The sequence below is a fragment of the Gymnodraco acuticeps genome, unplaced genomic scaffold, assembly GCF_902827175.1.
Source record: "Gymnodraco acuticeps unplaced genomic scaffold, fGymAcu1.1, whole genome shotgun sequence".
In the NCBI taxonomy this organism is placed as follows: Eukaryota; Metazoa; Chordata; class Actinopteri; order Perciformes; family Bathydraconidae; genus Gymnodraco; species Gymnodraco acuticeps.
In genome coordinates this window covers 1,041,682-1,058,472 of record NW_022991632.1, presented here as the reverse complement: position 1 = coordinate 1,058,472, position 16,791 = coordinate 1,041,682, and the positions used below count along the sequence as shown (strand labels likewise).

At 41.1% G+C, this 16,791-nt stretch overlaps 1 protein-coding gene across 1 annotated transcript; it reads right to left on the bottom strand.

Annotated features, from left to right (window-relative positions):
• Positions 1–2,766: 2,766 nt before the first annotated feature.
• On the bottom strand, positions 2,767–16,451 carry igsf8 (immunoglobulin superfamily, member 8). Its single transcript, XM_034198445.1, has 8 exons — positions 16,284–16,451; positions 15,955–16,117; positions 13,151–13,531; positions 11,941–12,402; positions 9,368–9,540; positions 8,470–8,722; positions 7,495–7,953; positions 2,767–5,423 (listed from the first exon to the last, which is right to left on the bottom strand). The coding sequence occupies exons 2-8, from the start codon at positions 15,995–15,997 to the stop codon at positions 5,296–5,298; spliced, it is 1,899 nt and encodes a 632-aa protein (XP_034054336.1). The 5' UTR covers positions 15,998–16,117; positions 16,284–16,451; the 3' UTR covers positions 2,767–5,295.
• Positions 16,452–16,791: the final 340 nt, after the last annotated feature.

Below are 16,791 nucleotides of genomic sequence, written 5' to 3'. Positions count from 1 at the left end.
AACCATGGGAGCTCAGAGGCACAGCAGGACGGGGATAGTTTTAGAGGCAGCGTCATTATAAGATATGTTGACATGTCCTCGTTTGACATATTTCATCAAATGTTATTCTTGAAAATTAAATCATCTGTCTCTTGCATTTTCTCTTTTGACATTATTTTATTACGACTTATGAAAGGGAGCTGTCACGTTTTATTTCTTTTTTATGAGATATTTTCCCTGGATGAATACAATGAGGAAAAAAGACATTTGCAGAACCATATCATGCCGAGTCTACAACGACATAAATCTCCATAAAAAGTTGTTTTTGAAAATTCTCCAGCAGAAATGGAACATTGTAATAAGAACATTTTAATTTGTTTGGAGTCGTGTCTCTGGCCATTTGACTAATATAAATACAATTTTGACTTTCTTTTTAGCTTTGGTCTGTTCTTCACCAACTATTGAATGGATGATCTACATTTAAAGCTGACAAACGCTTCATTTTGGATAACTGTCAGGTTGCACTAAGTGGCTTTTTTCAACAACAACAAAAAATGGCTGCGTCTAAAGAAAAGCTTGATCAAGATGGTCAGATTGCACAGTAAAGTTGCAGTTAAAACGTTTTTTTTTTTTAAATTAGCTGATAGATTCTAAAAGGCTTTGTAGAACTGAGAGAAGTCGGGTCCAATAATTTGATCCATTGCTAATGTGAAAATATTGATTATGCAGCTTTAATTTGGCTTTGCAAATGAAAGGAAATGACCTAGCAATAGATTAGAAATGTTTGGTCATTCAGTATACTGATGGAAGGAAGAGGGATACTGTTCATTAGAGGTTTCTCAATACTCAAATGTCCCCTCCTCGACTCCTCCTCATCGAGCATCGAGGAGGCTCTCTGGATGAGCTCTAACCGAGGAGACACTGATGCATCCTCCACGGATGCATTTCCGGGAACGGTGGAGGCGTGACGCACGGCCGGACTTATCTCAGCCAATGACAGCTCTGCATGCATCCCTTGGATATTATATTAGTAACTGCTTTCATCGCAACGCGATGTTTACAGTGAGAACAGCTGTGAGGTCCGTGCAGAAAGCAGTGCAGTGTGTAAAATGTATATCACTCAGTATAACAGGCCTACATTACTTTCTGTATTTGTATGCTGTAGTTTAGTAGATATCTACAAACAAAGAGTCGATATTTTTCTAAGACCATTTATGGCGCGTTTCCACTGCAGCGGGGTAGCCCCGTTTAAGCGTCCCTAAGCGTCCTCGCTCTGGCCTCGGGCTGCCTCGCTGGCCGGCCCAGGCCGTGGCGCATTTCCATTACAGTTTAGGACCTGGGGTAGCAACGCAGTGTAGGCGAGGCGATCGGCTTTGTTTTTGTTCACATTTCGAGTTGTTCCGTCGAGCTTCCGCTGGATTTGATCATCCCCAATGAGATGTAGGAACGTCGTCACCTCCTCGGTCGACCACGGTGTGCTTTTCTTATTAGACGTAGCCATTTTTGTAGCTCATCCGTTTACAAAATGCTGTTTATAAAAATGCTGCAAGCTTGCTTCTAAATATATATGCGACGCTAGGGATGAACTCGCGCGCGATCTTGTGACGATTCTCTCTGACCAATCAGCAGTCGAGAGTGTTGACGTCACTAGTTCAGCCCTGGTCTGAGGGAACCACGATTTTATGAGGCCGGAAAAAGAGGGAAAAAGTACCCGCTGGCCGGTACTAGGCTATATGGAAACGCCACCAAAAACCGGCCTGGCCGCTTGAGGACGGTTAAGGACGCTTAAACGGGGCTACCCGATGCAGTGGAAACGCGCCATTAGTGCTTCACATAATAAAATACACAACGGCTGTAGCCTGATTATGCTTTAGGAGCAGTAGGTGTGTGTGGTACAGTGTGTAGTACTGTGTGTGTTGTACAGTGCGTAGATTCGGCGGACAGACAGGTCTCAGTTGGTTTGGTGTCCTATGTTTACTTTTAATACATGTACAACTTTTGGCCCGTAATTTCAATTCCCCATTTCAGCGACCAGAGAGAGGGGTGGGGGATATATCCAGTCTCTGATTGTGTTACGTTATTATGCGAGTGCTCTCATACTTGTTTGAATCTGAAATTGTATATTTTATATAAATATATGTGTGTATATGTCCGCATCTGTAGCCTGTTATTATCTCATTATACCACACAGTGAATGAATTAAAAGTAAATATGAGTCATCATGAACACATCTGCCCATCAGACAGAGGGCTGCTGTGCCTCCTGTCATCATGAATGGACGTCTCTTTAAAATGACCGCTCAGAGGAGAGGAGTTCTCATTTCTCTAACCGCCTGCTGCTTCCCCTCCTCTCTCCCCCTCCTCAGTCCTCCGCTCGCATCTCCTGTGGGCGGGACTAAGTATCGAGGATAGGAGTCGAGGAGGGGACATTTAAGAATTGAGAAACCTCAGAGTCTCTATCTGAGTTAAAGTGCAGTTTAAACCAGTTTTCTTGTCCGGGTTGAGATGAATGCATCCCAAAGGGTTAACTCCTGAGGCTGAAATACAAATCTCTGCTTGGCTGGTTCTAATGTGGAAACTGCAACAACCACAAGCAATGTTAGGTTTGTTTCATACTGTATTAATGGAAAATATGCTTAAATTGCACATTGACAGATTTGATTATATGCCTCCACACTTAATGCCCTACTACAATACCTCCGCTGTCTCCAGTGGCCTCTGGTATGAACGTTTTGATGTTATATGATTAAAGATGTGTCATGGCAGTATAAAATAAAGGAAATCAGAGTGACGTTTTAATTCCAGAGTGGTTTATTGGTTTGTCAACTGGCAGGTTTCGCCAAAGCACCATAAGAAACAAACTGAGTTATAACCATAGACTGTATATAAAGGTTATAACCCGCCATTTTTGTATTTCGATGGTAACAAGATGCATTCAGGAACAGTGGGATTAAAGAGTAAACAGTCCAAACAAAACATAACACCTTCACAAAAGGGTTAAACATATCCTTAAACAAAAGCAAAACGTAGACCGCAGCTTACACACTTAGTACGCTATGAGCTACACTTTTAACATCTGGCTGTATTTCTCAGGGAAGAGAAAGAAATTGATTGATTGCGAGCCACACTGTAAGAGAGATAGTGAGAGATAGAGGGGGAAGGGCAGCAGGATTCAATCTGCAGCCATAAACAGGGATTAGAGATGAGCACGCAGATACTCACCTACTTTCATCTGAAATACCAGCCACCACTGTGCCGCTGCTTCTGGGCTGTGTGTGCCTGTGAGTCATTTAGTGTACGTGTGTGCAAAAGTGTGTAATCATGTGGTGGGTGGGTTATGTGGGGGAGCAAATCAGCTTTGAGTAGTTGATCTGGAACAAAGTGGCTCAGGAAGCAACCAGAGCTGTGATTTCTATTCCCTAATATCCGTGAACAACATCTATAATCGGGGGTTTAGAGCACACAGGTTAGGCAGGAGAAGGAGTTTAGATGGACTCATATTGAAACCAAGAGACAGACACAGACAGTAAAGACAGACTGCGACCATGAGGAATAGCTCAGTGCAAACAAACTTCGAAAAGCAGAAAAAATGACCTGGAATAATTTCAAGGAGATCCACAAGCTGGAAAACAACATATTTGACTTTCTTCCTCCTTTCCACAAACATGTATCTTGCTTTAAGTGGTCACACAATGTGGGCACACTCAGACTTTTCTTAAGTGTTACTTCGGACAGGAAGTGGAGGATGGATTTCACTAATTATTAGTGTGCAGACACAGTACATCTGTCCTACAGATTGCTGGTGGCTAGCAGCAGGGCTATAGTCATAATACGTATTGGCTGCAGAAATGTGTGGCCTGAACCACATGATGACTGCAATGCCGACGATAGTGAGACTTCACTCAACTATTAGGTCATGTGACTGCGCTGCTTAGGAGGTTTTCACCTCGGGGACAAGAAACCCAAACTGTGTGAATCAAAACAAATTGTTTTCCGTTATTTAACAGAGGATTCTTTTTCACAGTACTGTTTTCTGTCTCAGACACAAAGGGCAATGGGACAAAAAGCACTTTAAAAGTAGTACAGCAAAGGAGTGACTTTTCAGCCTGAAGAATATCAAGTAAAAGCAGGAGACAGAGGGGCTTTGGTCCCAGTCCAATTGGTGTCCAAGTGCTTCAAAAGAGCAGAACAGACTGGTGCAGAATGTTAAACACAGGCGCTTTGCCAAAGACTGCATAGTCTTACTCACATCAAGAAAAATAAAAACTGCTAAACTCCATACAATATTTACATATTAGCTCAGTGCAAAATGGATATATTGTCCATTTATCTTCGTCGAAACTAAACAAGACCATATAGAAAACTCACTTCAGTGTGAAGTGTCACAGGCGAGGAATGCTTGTGTTTAGAATTGATTCTGAATTGGTCTTGGCATTAGAAAGCCTCCAGCCAGCGCCTGCCTTATTAAGTAACAGACAGAGACTGCGTTTACATGCAGAGTGGTTCTGGGCTGCAGGCAGTGGAAGGTCCCTGCTTAGATTACGTTTTGGAGGCTGAACTGCTCCCATCAGCATTCATGTGACTTTTAGTGGCAGTGCTAGAGGCTTAAACACGCACACACACAACGACGTTAAAAGAAAAACATGCAGCGAGAGGAAAGGAACAACTGGAACAGTATAAACTATTCGTGAAAACAGAATATCCTTTGTGTGAAAATAGAACCGTTACTAAATGTGGGATGATCTACGTAAACAGCGTTATACAAAATATCTGACCTTCAAATTGAAATGATCAAACCATGACTTTTAAGAGGGCAGTTTGTTTGATTTTCCTTGAGAATTTCTACAGTAACTTTAAGATTCCTCTCATGTGATAGACAAAAGGAAACTGAGTACCTTCTTTACTTTCTACCTCGTCACAAAAATCTTGCTTTTCTTGTGTATTTTTACCATTTTCCATTCTAGACAGAAAGTTAAACTGGAACAAAGGGATGATTAAAAAAATGTAGGTTAAGCTAACATAGAAATGGACTACAAAAATGTTAGGTCTTTGCCCAGTAAGGTTCATGTATGGTGACTAAAATATGTCCAGAGGAGTTTTGGATACAAAAATACAAGATAATTTAAAACACAATCTTTTGGCATTGGTTGTTAAACAGTAATGTCTAAACACAGAAAACCAGCAGGGTATTTTTCGCTTCATTCTTGTCTAAAAGTTATTTCTCAGCCATTTGTATCCCGCTATGTTCTGGGCATCACCTCTTTGTGCCTCTTCGCGAACATTCAGACTTCAGATCGGCAGCAAACAGCGGGTTTACTTATTTTGGAGTGCGCTGCTTTGCCAGCCGCTTCATGAAGCAACAGGTCACTGTTGAGATGATGAGGATGCCCACAAACAAGGCCGAAGAGACTCCGACCACCAGAGGGATGAGCAGGAGGTCTTCAGCTGGGGGAGGGTAAGAGAGAAGAGAAGGATGTTGTAATGTAAAGTGACATTTGTTAAAGTGTTAAAACCTCATTTCAGAAGGGAAAACGTACTCCTGTATAATCACATAGAAAAATATTTTAGTTTTGCCAAATAAAATGTTATTTTCACCTTTAGGCACCACAACTATTTTTGAAAAAGCAAGTGAATGGAAAAATCAAAAGCACGGTTTGAGCTGGAGATTCAGTAATGTGGAGACTGAAACTGGATCTAGACCCACGCCCAGAACAGAGAGAAAGTACACAACTAACTCTGCTACAAGGGCCAACACATGATCAGTGTAAACATGATCACTGTGCTCAACATATCTCTGTTCTGCATCTGTAAATATTTAATACATATAAATACACCATGGGTATTTTGACCGTAAATATTTGGACTCGAGTCCACTCCGTTAGAGATATGTTACAAATGCTCAAATACATTGATACTTAAAACTTGACTTGAAACAGGTCTTAAACAATCTGAAGCTGAACTGAACAACATCATATTCAGGGATTCTTCTAGAAAAATATAGTATGAGGGCCTAACGTCACTTCCGGACAAAAATACGGCCCCGCCCGCTTTCCGGAGAAAATAATGCATTGGAGCGAAGCGCAAAACAATAGTTTCTTAATGCCTTCAAGCTGCCGAGTCAAATATTGCACATCAAACAACAAATAAATCCTGAGTTACGGCTATTTTCTTCCTCTACAGAAAAAAGGACAGTAAAAGGAACGATCTAATACAGAAATCACAGTTTAAAGTGGACCTATCATGCTATATTTGAACAATATATTGTAGGGCCATACCTAATATAAAGTATATAAATATAGGGTTTTTTTCAAAATACCAAACAGATCCTGCATTTTAGCCATGCCTCATTTCGCTCTATTTGCTCTTTTCCAGCCCTGTTTTTGCAGGGTAGCTTTAATGCAAATGAGCCGTAGCTGACCACGCCCCCCTGCAGGAGAGGGAAGCATGCTTTGAGATCAGCTGCTGGGCTGTCAGAAGAGGGGGAGAAAAAGAGATCTCCGTCCTCCGTGTTTTATTCTTATATGATTATATAGTCATTATTCATTTGTTTTAAAGCTCAATACATAACAAATAAGACCTTTGACCGGCACTTTTCTAATTTTGTCCGGAAGATTTAAACTTTAACGGACATGTTGACCGGCGATAAAAAATCTAACTGAAAATCTAACTGACTTTTTGTTAAGAGGGCGCAGCTTTAGTTTAATTTGAATATCTTTGGATGTTAGTTTGACAACAAAATGTAAACGTCCCCTTGGGCTCTGTAAAGTCATAACAAGTACTTTTCACCGGGTTCCTTTTTTAAAGAAATGGTCATCAAGGAAGTACTTGTATCAAATGACTTTGAAAGACAAGCTAGTTAATTGCAGCCCTAGGTCGTTTTGGTCCACCCGTTCAGAATCCCACAGAATAAAAAAACTGCTAAATGGGACAGGAACAAGTGACATAAAGTGCATATACAAATATTGAATATGCAAGTAGAGGGGAACTATGCCCTGCTATTGCTAGGGAATTATAGAGAAGAATAAATCTCACTCAAAATGTAGACATTTCTCAAGGTTAAGAGTAAATGTTTGAAATTGACTCAACATTTACACAGGCCACCCTCCAGCTTGTGACGGAAGGTCAATGGAGCTGGAAGTTTTCAAACACTAACTTGAGTAGAAGTAGTAATACTACAGTATAGCAATCCTGCATTTAAAGTAAAACCCATGCTCCAAAATTCAATAATAGCAAATGTAGATAAAGTATTATAAATAAAAGTTCTAATTATGTCTCTTGGTACTGTCAGTGTTACACTACCACCAGATTGGATCAGGGGAAGTGTTTCCTGGTTTTAAAGGCTGCCTTACAGTAAAGTGATTTCATTTTCTGAACTTCAGTCCTTATATCAACATTACTGATGATGATTGTTTTATTAGCACCAATATAAAAGAATAAACTGGAACTGTTGGTAATCCTTCACATTTATCCACGAACACAGGGATTATTAAAAATCCAACCCCTAGGACACTCTTACCTCTGGAATACATGTAGACGGTCACTGCATTGGACTCTGCTCTGGCCCCTGTGTTGTACCAGCCTCCATGGGGGTCCTGACCCCACGCCTGGGCATGACACGCATACATGCCCTGATCATCCATGGTAGCTGAGTGGACCCTCAGCCTGTAGCTACCAGCGGACAGGCGGTCAATGCTAACGTCGCTAGTGTTGACGTAGATCTTTGCAACACCGTCGTACATGAGGGCGGCTACCAGGCTGGACCCCTCCTCCACAGGGGGGTCCGGTACAGTAACAGCAGAGGCCGGGCTCTCCTCCCTCTTGATAACTCGAGGAGGGATTGGCCACCGCAGCCACTGCACCTGCGCCTGGGCGGGACCTGTGGTCGTCACGGTGATGTTGCAGATCAGGGTGATGGTGTTGCCTCGTTTTAGCAGAGGGCCTCGAAGGAGCTGAGCCACAGCTGCAACCAGCACATCTGGAAGGAAATGGTACAGTCAAAGAATAGATATAGGGGGTAGAGGGTAGACTTAACACATGTGACTGCCAAAACAAAACTGAATGAATATTGTGTGATCAATCAAATGGTAGCAATCATCTACTTAACAATGTGATCTTAGTTAACCCAAGTTTATCAGCATTTTAGAAGTTTCTGAAAATGTGAAAGGAAGCAACTACTATAGCATACTATACTAACTTATTATACACAGATTGTTTTTCATTAAAACCATTAATCAGAAAATACAAAGTTTAATGATTTTAAGACAGATTTGTAAAGCTGTAGGTGGGACTAGTGTCACAAGTATCAGAGGTCCTGTTGCAGACTTGAACTCAGCCCAACAAAGCCTAATGGCAAACAACACGGGCCCCATGAATTACAATTTTTAAATAATTTCATAACAAAATCCAAAACAGAAGTCGTTGAACAGAAAATGTATTCAAAAGTGTTCAGATGAAGCCCTCGTGTCACTGAAGATGCATGCCGCGCTCTCACCTTTGCTTTTGAGGTTGACGGTGACCCCCTCAGACCTCTGGGTGAGTGTTACCGGAGTAGACGGGTCAGGGTTGGCTCTCCCGGCGTACACACTCACCACACACCGGTACACCCCAGAGTCTAAAGGCTGGCCTGAGAACAGCTTCAGAGTGTATCTCCCCCCCGCCACTTTCTCCATGGAGCCCCCACTCGCTCGGCTGAGGTTGTCTCCCCAGCTCACAACACCGTCCGGGCTCATGCGGGCCACCTCCACCTTAACGTTAAATACAATGTGTCAGTATGTGTCAGATTATAAATTAAATTACATTTTTGGCGATTAACCAGAAACTTTAAATATTTTTTAATTAGTGCAGACTGTTCCCTAAGGCATGCAAGGTTGATGATATTGATAAAACGCAAACGTCTTTAAAATTATAATGTCCCTTTTGGACTGCTGCTGCTTTTTCAAAGCCAACTCTCAAGTGTCATTCATCAGAACTTTGCCTGCAGCACTTGAACGCACCCCACCGGAAAACCTTTCAAATCCAGTAGTAACTTTGGATGAAAATAAATTAGACTTTATGACTGTGATGGATTGCCCATTCACTCCAGTAATAATTTAACTGACAATTATCATTTAATAAATATTTCAGTCTGTGTAAGCAGGAACTTTACAATTCTATAAAAACTGACTCTCAAACATATTCAAACATACGCATTTTAAAGTATATGCTTTTCTTATTGTTGTAAATGGACTTTAATGCAAATACTAATATGGCATGTGATAACAATTTTGATGTCAAATATTTCCCTCTTGCTGACCTGTTTGTTCTCATATATTCACTTACATACTTGAAAGAATAAGGTATACTTTAAGGTGCAAAGCAACAAAGCAAGTGAGCAGAATGAGAGTCTTTACCTCGACCCCCCCGCTCCTAGCTCCATCGCTGCTGACTGATCTCATCCACTGAACCAGCAGCCCTGAGTTTACCTCCGCCGGCAGCCCTAACACCTCACAGGTCAGGATGAGAGGAGCCCCCACCTGCAGGGTCACCTCCCCTCGGGGAGAGGACGTTATACTCAGAGACTCCGCTGGGGAAAGGAAGAGGCAGAGGGAGATAGCTTATTAAAAGTGAAAGGAAATCCTCTGCAGTGGGGGGGCCTCAAACAGGCCATTAGACTGTGACAGTAAACATCTTTGTGGGAAAGCTAGGGTGGCCTCTCTGGTACATTACATATTTAATGTTTAGGATCAAATGGATAACCATCCCAACCAGAAAGCAAACACTAGAAAGTGATTATTACAGCATAAAACTAAATGGAACACAAGAGAAAAGTAATTAGGAAAATTATAGATTTTGTATTTATTGAATTGGATCATTGACTCTCCCAAAAAGTGAAATCTGAGGGCTCTTTTGGATATTTTATTATTTTAATTAAATCGAACAGCAGGAAACACATTTCTGCTTCAAATAATAATGGTATTTTCTTAAGACTTTCCTTTAATTTTTGTTCTTTTGTCTTATACGTTGTAGAAAATTCAGACCACTAAAAATGATTCATTATGTTTGAAAGTTTTTCATAACCTGAAGCTCTTCCATCTTAAGCAATTATCAAGAACTAACTACAAATACAGTAGAAACAGACATGCACGCTCTCTGGTTGTAATAAATGTATTATACACACAGTATTGATTTTCTTGAACTTGTCCTGTCGTTTTCTAATTAGACTTGCATGTTTATAAAATGACAGTGTATGGGTATTTTTTTTTTTTCATTTTATAAGTACACACTGGTCCATTATGTAAGGGAAGCACATAACACTTCCCCTAACAAAAGATCTACTCAACATATAATGGACACATTATTTAACAAAACAAAAGGGAGACTGGGTCAGGCTATTGTATGAGTCAGACAGCAGGGGCCAGACGAATACAGATCGTAATAGTGCTTGTCAGAAATTGACAGAAAAACAATGCATGCATTAAAGCGAGTTCAATTGTAATGCTGAAGAGAAAAACATTTGACCTAAATAAATGTAAGCCCCACATATTACAAAGAAGTTTTTGTGAATCTCAACAGGAATACAAAATCAGTATTAAACTTTAAAGTTTTTTCCAGTATAAATATTCTATGTATATATCGGGTTAACTTTCATATCCGAGATGTTAAAATATGGAGGGAGCAGCTCTGACGGTAATGGACACATCAGTTGGCCAGAGAGATAGTCATCCTCTTTGTGGGCTACAAGGGGCCAAGGTGGGAGGAAAGATTACTTAATCCTTCAGATCTACACAAGCTCTTTAGAATTTAAATTGAGCCAAGCGGCGAGGTAGCAGGCAGTTATTGAGCTGCCGGCCAGCCAGATATCGACCTCTAAAATCCAGCTGGATAATCAGCAGAGTTCAGCGTCAGTCAGGCGCTCTGACAGCCTGAACACATAGTCAATACACTTTGATAGTTTCAGGTTTTCTCATGGGAGAGTTTGCTGCTTGTCTCACCTAATAGTAAATAATAGGGGTGTAGCGCTCCATTGACGACGATTTCTATATCAATTCAACGATCAACAATCCAATATCATCAATGCAAAGTAAAACGTCTCGATGTCTAGAGCTCAGTAATAAAATTGTCAAATCATATTTAATTGTGTTCTGTTAGTAGACATTCATTTAACCGATTGTATAAAATGGGAGTATAAAATGTTCTCATATTGATCGCAGGCCCATGAATAGAATGAAGTAGAAATGGTCCAGTGGCAGACTTTATAATATCACCCAGTATATATTATTGTTGTCCAGATAATTGGTATAATATCGGTATTAAACTTTTAAATGTACACCCTGTGCAAATATTATAGAACAGTAAAACAAGAGATTTGATAAAGTCACCTCTGGAACTGAGATATTGTGATGGGCATTTTTCATGGTTTCATAGACCAAAGGAATAACTGATTAATGAAGAAAATGATCTGCAGATCAATCAATAAAACAATAGTAGCTCTGATAGTAAGATGTCCATCCATCCACCTAGCAGGGAAGGAAAAATCCAGCAATCCGTGCATCTAATCAGAAAGCCCAACAAGCGGATTAACTGTATCCAGTTACGTGTTTAATTAGCCCAGTATTAATTAGTAGACTGCTCGCTAGACATTCAGTTAAGCTGTAAGTAACACACACATTTAGGGCTTCAGTCTGAAATCTGGAAAGACTCCAATGTACTCAACAACGCTGAAAGTCCAGCCGATTGACGTCACCAAGTAGAAACCAAACCTTAGCCATTTTGCTGATATTATCATATAGCAACCAAAGTGGCCACTTCTTTCCTTTGAAGATGTTTTCGCTGACTTAATCTTTCAAATGTATGTTGTTCACAATGTTGAGTGAACACAAATAATTGTGCAACATGCATGTTGTAGTGTGACCATGACACTTGCAACACTCTGTACTAAGTTTAGCAAATGTCAGCACAAATACTGGCAAAGTTTCTCACTGACCTAGTTGCTGAACGGTCAAGTTGCCAATATCCAGCGTCCTCTGTGCGATCTTCTGCCAGGATCGATCGGGGTCCCGGATCCACTGCGTGGACTCACAGAAATAGGAGCCGGTGTCGTCTGGCTGCACGGCCCTCATCTTCATCACGTACTCGCCCAGTCCCCCTTCCTTGTTCCTCTTCTCCAGCGTGATCTCTCCATCGTCGTACCGCTTCTTGTACATACGTCCAGGGACGACCCCCAGCAGCTTGTCGATGGAGATAATCTCCCTTATGTTGCTGACCTCCCCTCCACCTTCGGCTCCCGAGCCCTCTCCATTATTGCGCTTCCCAAACGTGATGGATAGCTGGGTGAGCTGCTCCGATTGGATGCCGCCTGAGCATGTCAGAGTTAACTCGGCCCCCTCGGGCACGGGCTGGCCGGTGAGGGAGCGGGTGTAGCTGACCTGGAGTGTGTCAGGGATCACTGCAGGTGTATAAAAGAGACACAGACAGACAATTACATCAAGAGGCTACAGTAGCCAGGCAGGAGGAAAACAAGATGCCAAATTGAGTTTCTATTGCCTGTGTGCTGTTTAGACATGTCTACACGTCTATGTTTAGAACACTAAAGCATATAATGAAATGAGGTAGCTGAGAGTTACTGCAAGATGTTTACCACAATCAGAGGTGGGCTCCAGCTTTGCCAAAGAGAGGGTAATAAACAAACTATAATGAAGCTGCAAAAGTAACATAAAGTTAACTACAAATATAAACTTAGTGGTTCACAGAGAAGACAATTATAAGAAACAGGATAGGTAATTATGCTGATGGGATAGGGAAAGGGCAAAATGTTATTGATAGCTTGAGCAGGAAAACTCCAGACGGCAAGTGTAAATAACAGCTTAGACACGAGGAATGTCGTCATGTACTGAGTAAACACATAGTATGATTAATAAATGTCATCCATCTGGCTGATGTAGTGCAGAGTTGTTGATGTTTTCTTTCCCCCATGACAGAACTGGAAATCACAATTATAGTTCAAACTATGTCACAACTAAATAATTGTTTTTCAATGAACAAAGGTTAAGCCTGTTCTTAGACATTAAACAACACGATTGGAACATGAGTGATACATTTTGGCAAAATTAGAAACAATTAGATATAATTCAACAACCACTCAGATATAATGTTGTAAATAACTATTTAAAATACATTACAAACATATGACTGACCTTTGACAGGCACTGAGGCGCTGTAGTTCCCCTGGTAGGTGCTGTCCGTGCTGGGTGTGTAGCACTCGTACTTCCCCTGGTCTTCAGCTCGAAGTCTCTGGATCACCAGTCGGACTTTGTCCCCCGAGTCCCTCTCCACCCTCACCTCCCCATTCTTCACCCGAGGCTGAAATGGGGCGTAAGGGAAGCCCTTGTCCCTGGTAGACACCACTCCCATCTGCCTGCCACCAGCATCATCTCTGTACAGGAACCACTCAAAGTCCTGCGTGCGTGGCCCTTCAAATCCTGACACAGCACAGGGCAGGGAGAGGGGGAACCCTGCAACACGGTAGAGGGTCCCAGGAGGAACAGATACGTCGCGACACACAGCGCACTGGAGCACTGTGAAAGACAAATGGAGAGACAGCAAGAGAGTGAAACACTGTGATGAATGGATAGCAAAGATTGGAAACTGCAATAATGTCATTTCCTGTGGGTCACATTCTGGCCTCGTAGCATGGTTGGTACTGATCAATATCCTGAGCTGATGACTGACTAACAGGGAATCAATACAAATAGCTTAGGAGAAAAACACCATAGCTGCCTGTAAAATACTCCAATACAGTGAAAAGTGGCATTTACAGTTTTGCAAACAGTTATTTTCAATCAATTAAAATGTCTACTACATACATTCTCAAACAACCCATTGAGTTGTTTAAAAAATATCAACAAATACTACTTAGCAACACAAATGACATTTTTCAGTGCTCAAAGAAGCAAAAACAGGTCATTGAGTGCAGTGCTTTGGAATGAGTTAGACATTTCCAAACTTTAAATCACACTGAAACTGTCAAAAGATGTCACTAGGGCCAAAAGGGAAAAATAAAACTATCTCTGTCACCTAACTGTTTAAGAGAGACTTGGTAACATGGGAGGTTTTTCACAGTTCTGGTTTAAGAGAAGAAATATTCAGTGCGAGGGCCTCGGGGGTTTCATGCTTCCAGGTTCAAGCGTGATTGTATTTCACTGAGTCTCATTGTCTGGCTGCATACCCAACTTCCCCTGGAACCCCGTTGAAATAGTTATAGGCTCAGACCGAGCTGCTATTTAAATACAGAAACTGTCTTTAAGCCACAGGCACTGAAACTTCTCCTAGCATTACTATTCTGTCACGATAAGGGCAATGACATATAGTAATTCCTCTTTTGAGAGAAGGAAGCTCAGAGGAACAATCAAATGGTTATACAGACTTGATTGTGATGTTTGTATTACTATCTAAATGTGAATGTAATAAAAGAAATAATCCAAATAGCTCAGAAAAAGTTAAGCTATTTATTTATTAAAGTGGATAGCCAGTCGAGGGTCAGATAGCTCATCTTCATAATAAGTTGATCCATATGGTGGGAAGAAAAAAAATACTTTTATATAATCGGTACACATTTTAAAGGACTACCAAATGATTTAAATTCACAAGTGGGGGCAGAAGCTGAGAAAAACTCCTCATTTCCAAATGCAAATAAGTCAACAAGTAAAACTGTCAACAAATATACACCCACTAACTGACAATGAACAAAGGATAATCTCAAACTAACACACCTTAAACTCTCATCTAGAGCTGATTAAACTACCTGAACAACTAGAAATACTAGATGGGTGCGTTTTGGCTCTCATGGCCTGTCTGCGTGTGTCACACCTAAAAACAACTGGAGCTTTCTCACAGGCTGAGCCATGGCCTGATAACAACACACCCATAGATAATGACATGGGAGACTAGAGGGAGGCTTAAGCGGATCAAGCCCTAATTAACATTGGGCTCGGACTGATAGGGTTGGGGGACACACCATGGCTGATGATGCTGAATACTCTCTGGACCCTGTGCAACATGAGGGAGCCCCAACTGCCCTATCAAGACCCCACAAAGACATCCATGTTGTACCAGAGGAGTGACAAATGACCCTTTGGTTATTAAATTGTCTTTATATTAATATGTATACCGTCGCATTCAATCCGACATGTTTTCCTTATGTCTAACGTGTATGGTCAAGCGATAAAGAAATATATCAAATGTTAAGTACAAACAGGAGTAGTTCTGTTGGCAGATATATTAATACATGTCAGATGTATCTGTTGCTGTCTGGTTGGGTGGTGTGTTCTATTCACAGCCTAAAATAAAGTTGTATATAGGCTCTGAAGCACCTTGGATTTATTTGATTATGTAGCAGTATATTCTAAGGACTATCCTTAAGTCAAAAATCTTCTTCATGTTTACTAAGTGTAGCTGAACTTTGAAGACCCCATTGCCAAATATACCTTGTGAAAAATAAGAAACACACTGATGAGATCAAACAAAAATAAACCTATCTGTACTGTGGAGATCAGTGCCATAAAACAACGATAAAGTTAACCTTTGTGTAAATACAGTAGTTAACAAATATTATCAGAGAGCCCAGCTGATTTGAATACTTTTACTTGGGATTTCCTGGATGTCACCAGAAACTAATTGTATGTTTTTAAAAAAAAATAAAACATACATCAAATAGCCTGTAGGTGATGTTTGCTTGATATTGGTCTGTCCTATCTGTCACTTGTATATTTGCATTGTAGGTCATAAACTTGCAGACCACAACAATTTGAAAAAGTGCTCCATATATGAAAAAATTAGGGCCATATCATAAGAATAAAGCTACGTGCTGCAAATAATATCTAAATGAATAGTCTGATTGGTCTGCAACAATCATACAAATGCATCTCCACGTGACAGATGGCGAGGCGGTTTTAGTCATTGTGTTCAGAGAGAAATCATGTGCAACGCAGACTGAACTCACCCCAGTGTAGAAACACGAATAATGCTGTTTTCATCGAAGCCATCACGGTCCTTATCTTCCCCCCCGATGTCCAGATGGATTAAGTTGACTTAAATGTCTCTCTCGGTGTTCTTCTGCGTGTTTATCGCCGATCATACTTCATCCCGCCGCGGAGGCCAACTGTCTTAAAAACAAACGTAACGACAGGCACCATCGGATTATTTTGGGAAGGAGAATGAATGATAACGTGCAGCGATGTATCGATACTCCGGTCACACGGAGGAGTGAGTTAGCAACATCAGCTAACCGCAAGACACATGCATTGTTATCAGATGTGCAAATGTAATCACCTTTTTCATGCACCGTCGCATCTCCGTCAACACACCGTCTGCTCCATAATGTCCCGGTTTGCTTTTAGATTATACCGCCTCGACAGACATGCCGTTCAGCCCAGCCATGGAGGGTTGGCATCACAGGGGGTTAGTGTGTGTGTGTGTGTGTGTGTGTGTGTGTGTGTGTGTGTGTGTGTGTGTGTGTGTGTTTGTGTGTGCGCGCGCGTGTGTGAAGGAGTGGTTTAGACAAAAAGGGAGGAGCCTGTATGCAAAGAAACGACGTTGACTATTTGAACCAATGATATTGCAGTATAGTAAACTAGATAGGTTAAACTAACAACGTCGAACCGAAAGGGGGCGCCACAGCAAAACACAATACAATTAAGTAGGTTAAAGTGCTTTTACTCTCATCTCATTACATTGTATAAGTGTAGTGCTATAGACTTACATGTTAAAATTAATCAACAAAAAAAGACATTGCCTACATTACAAGTAGTCCAGTATTCAAAACCCGTTTATAAATGAA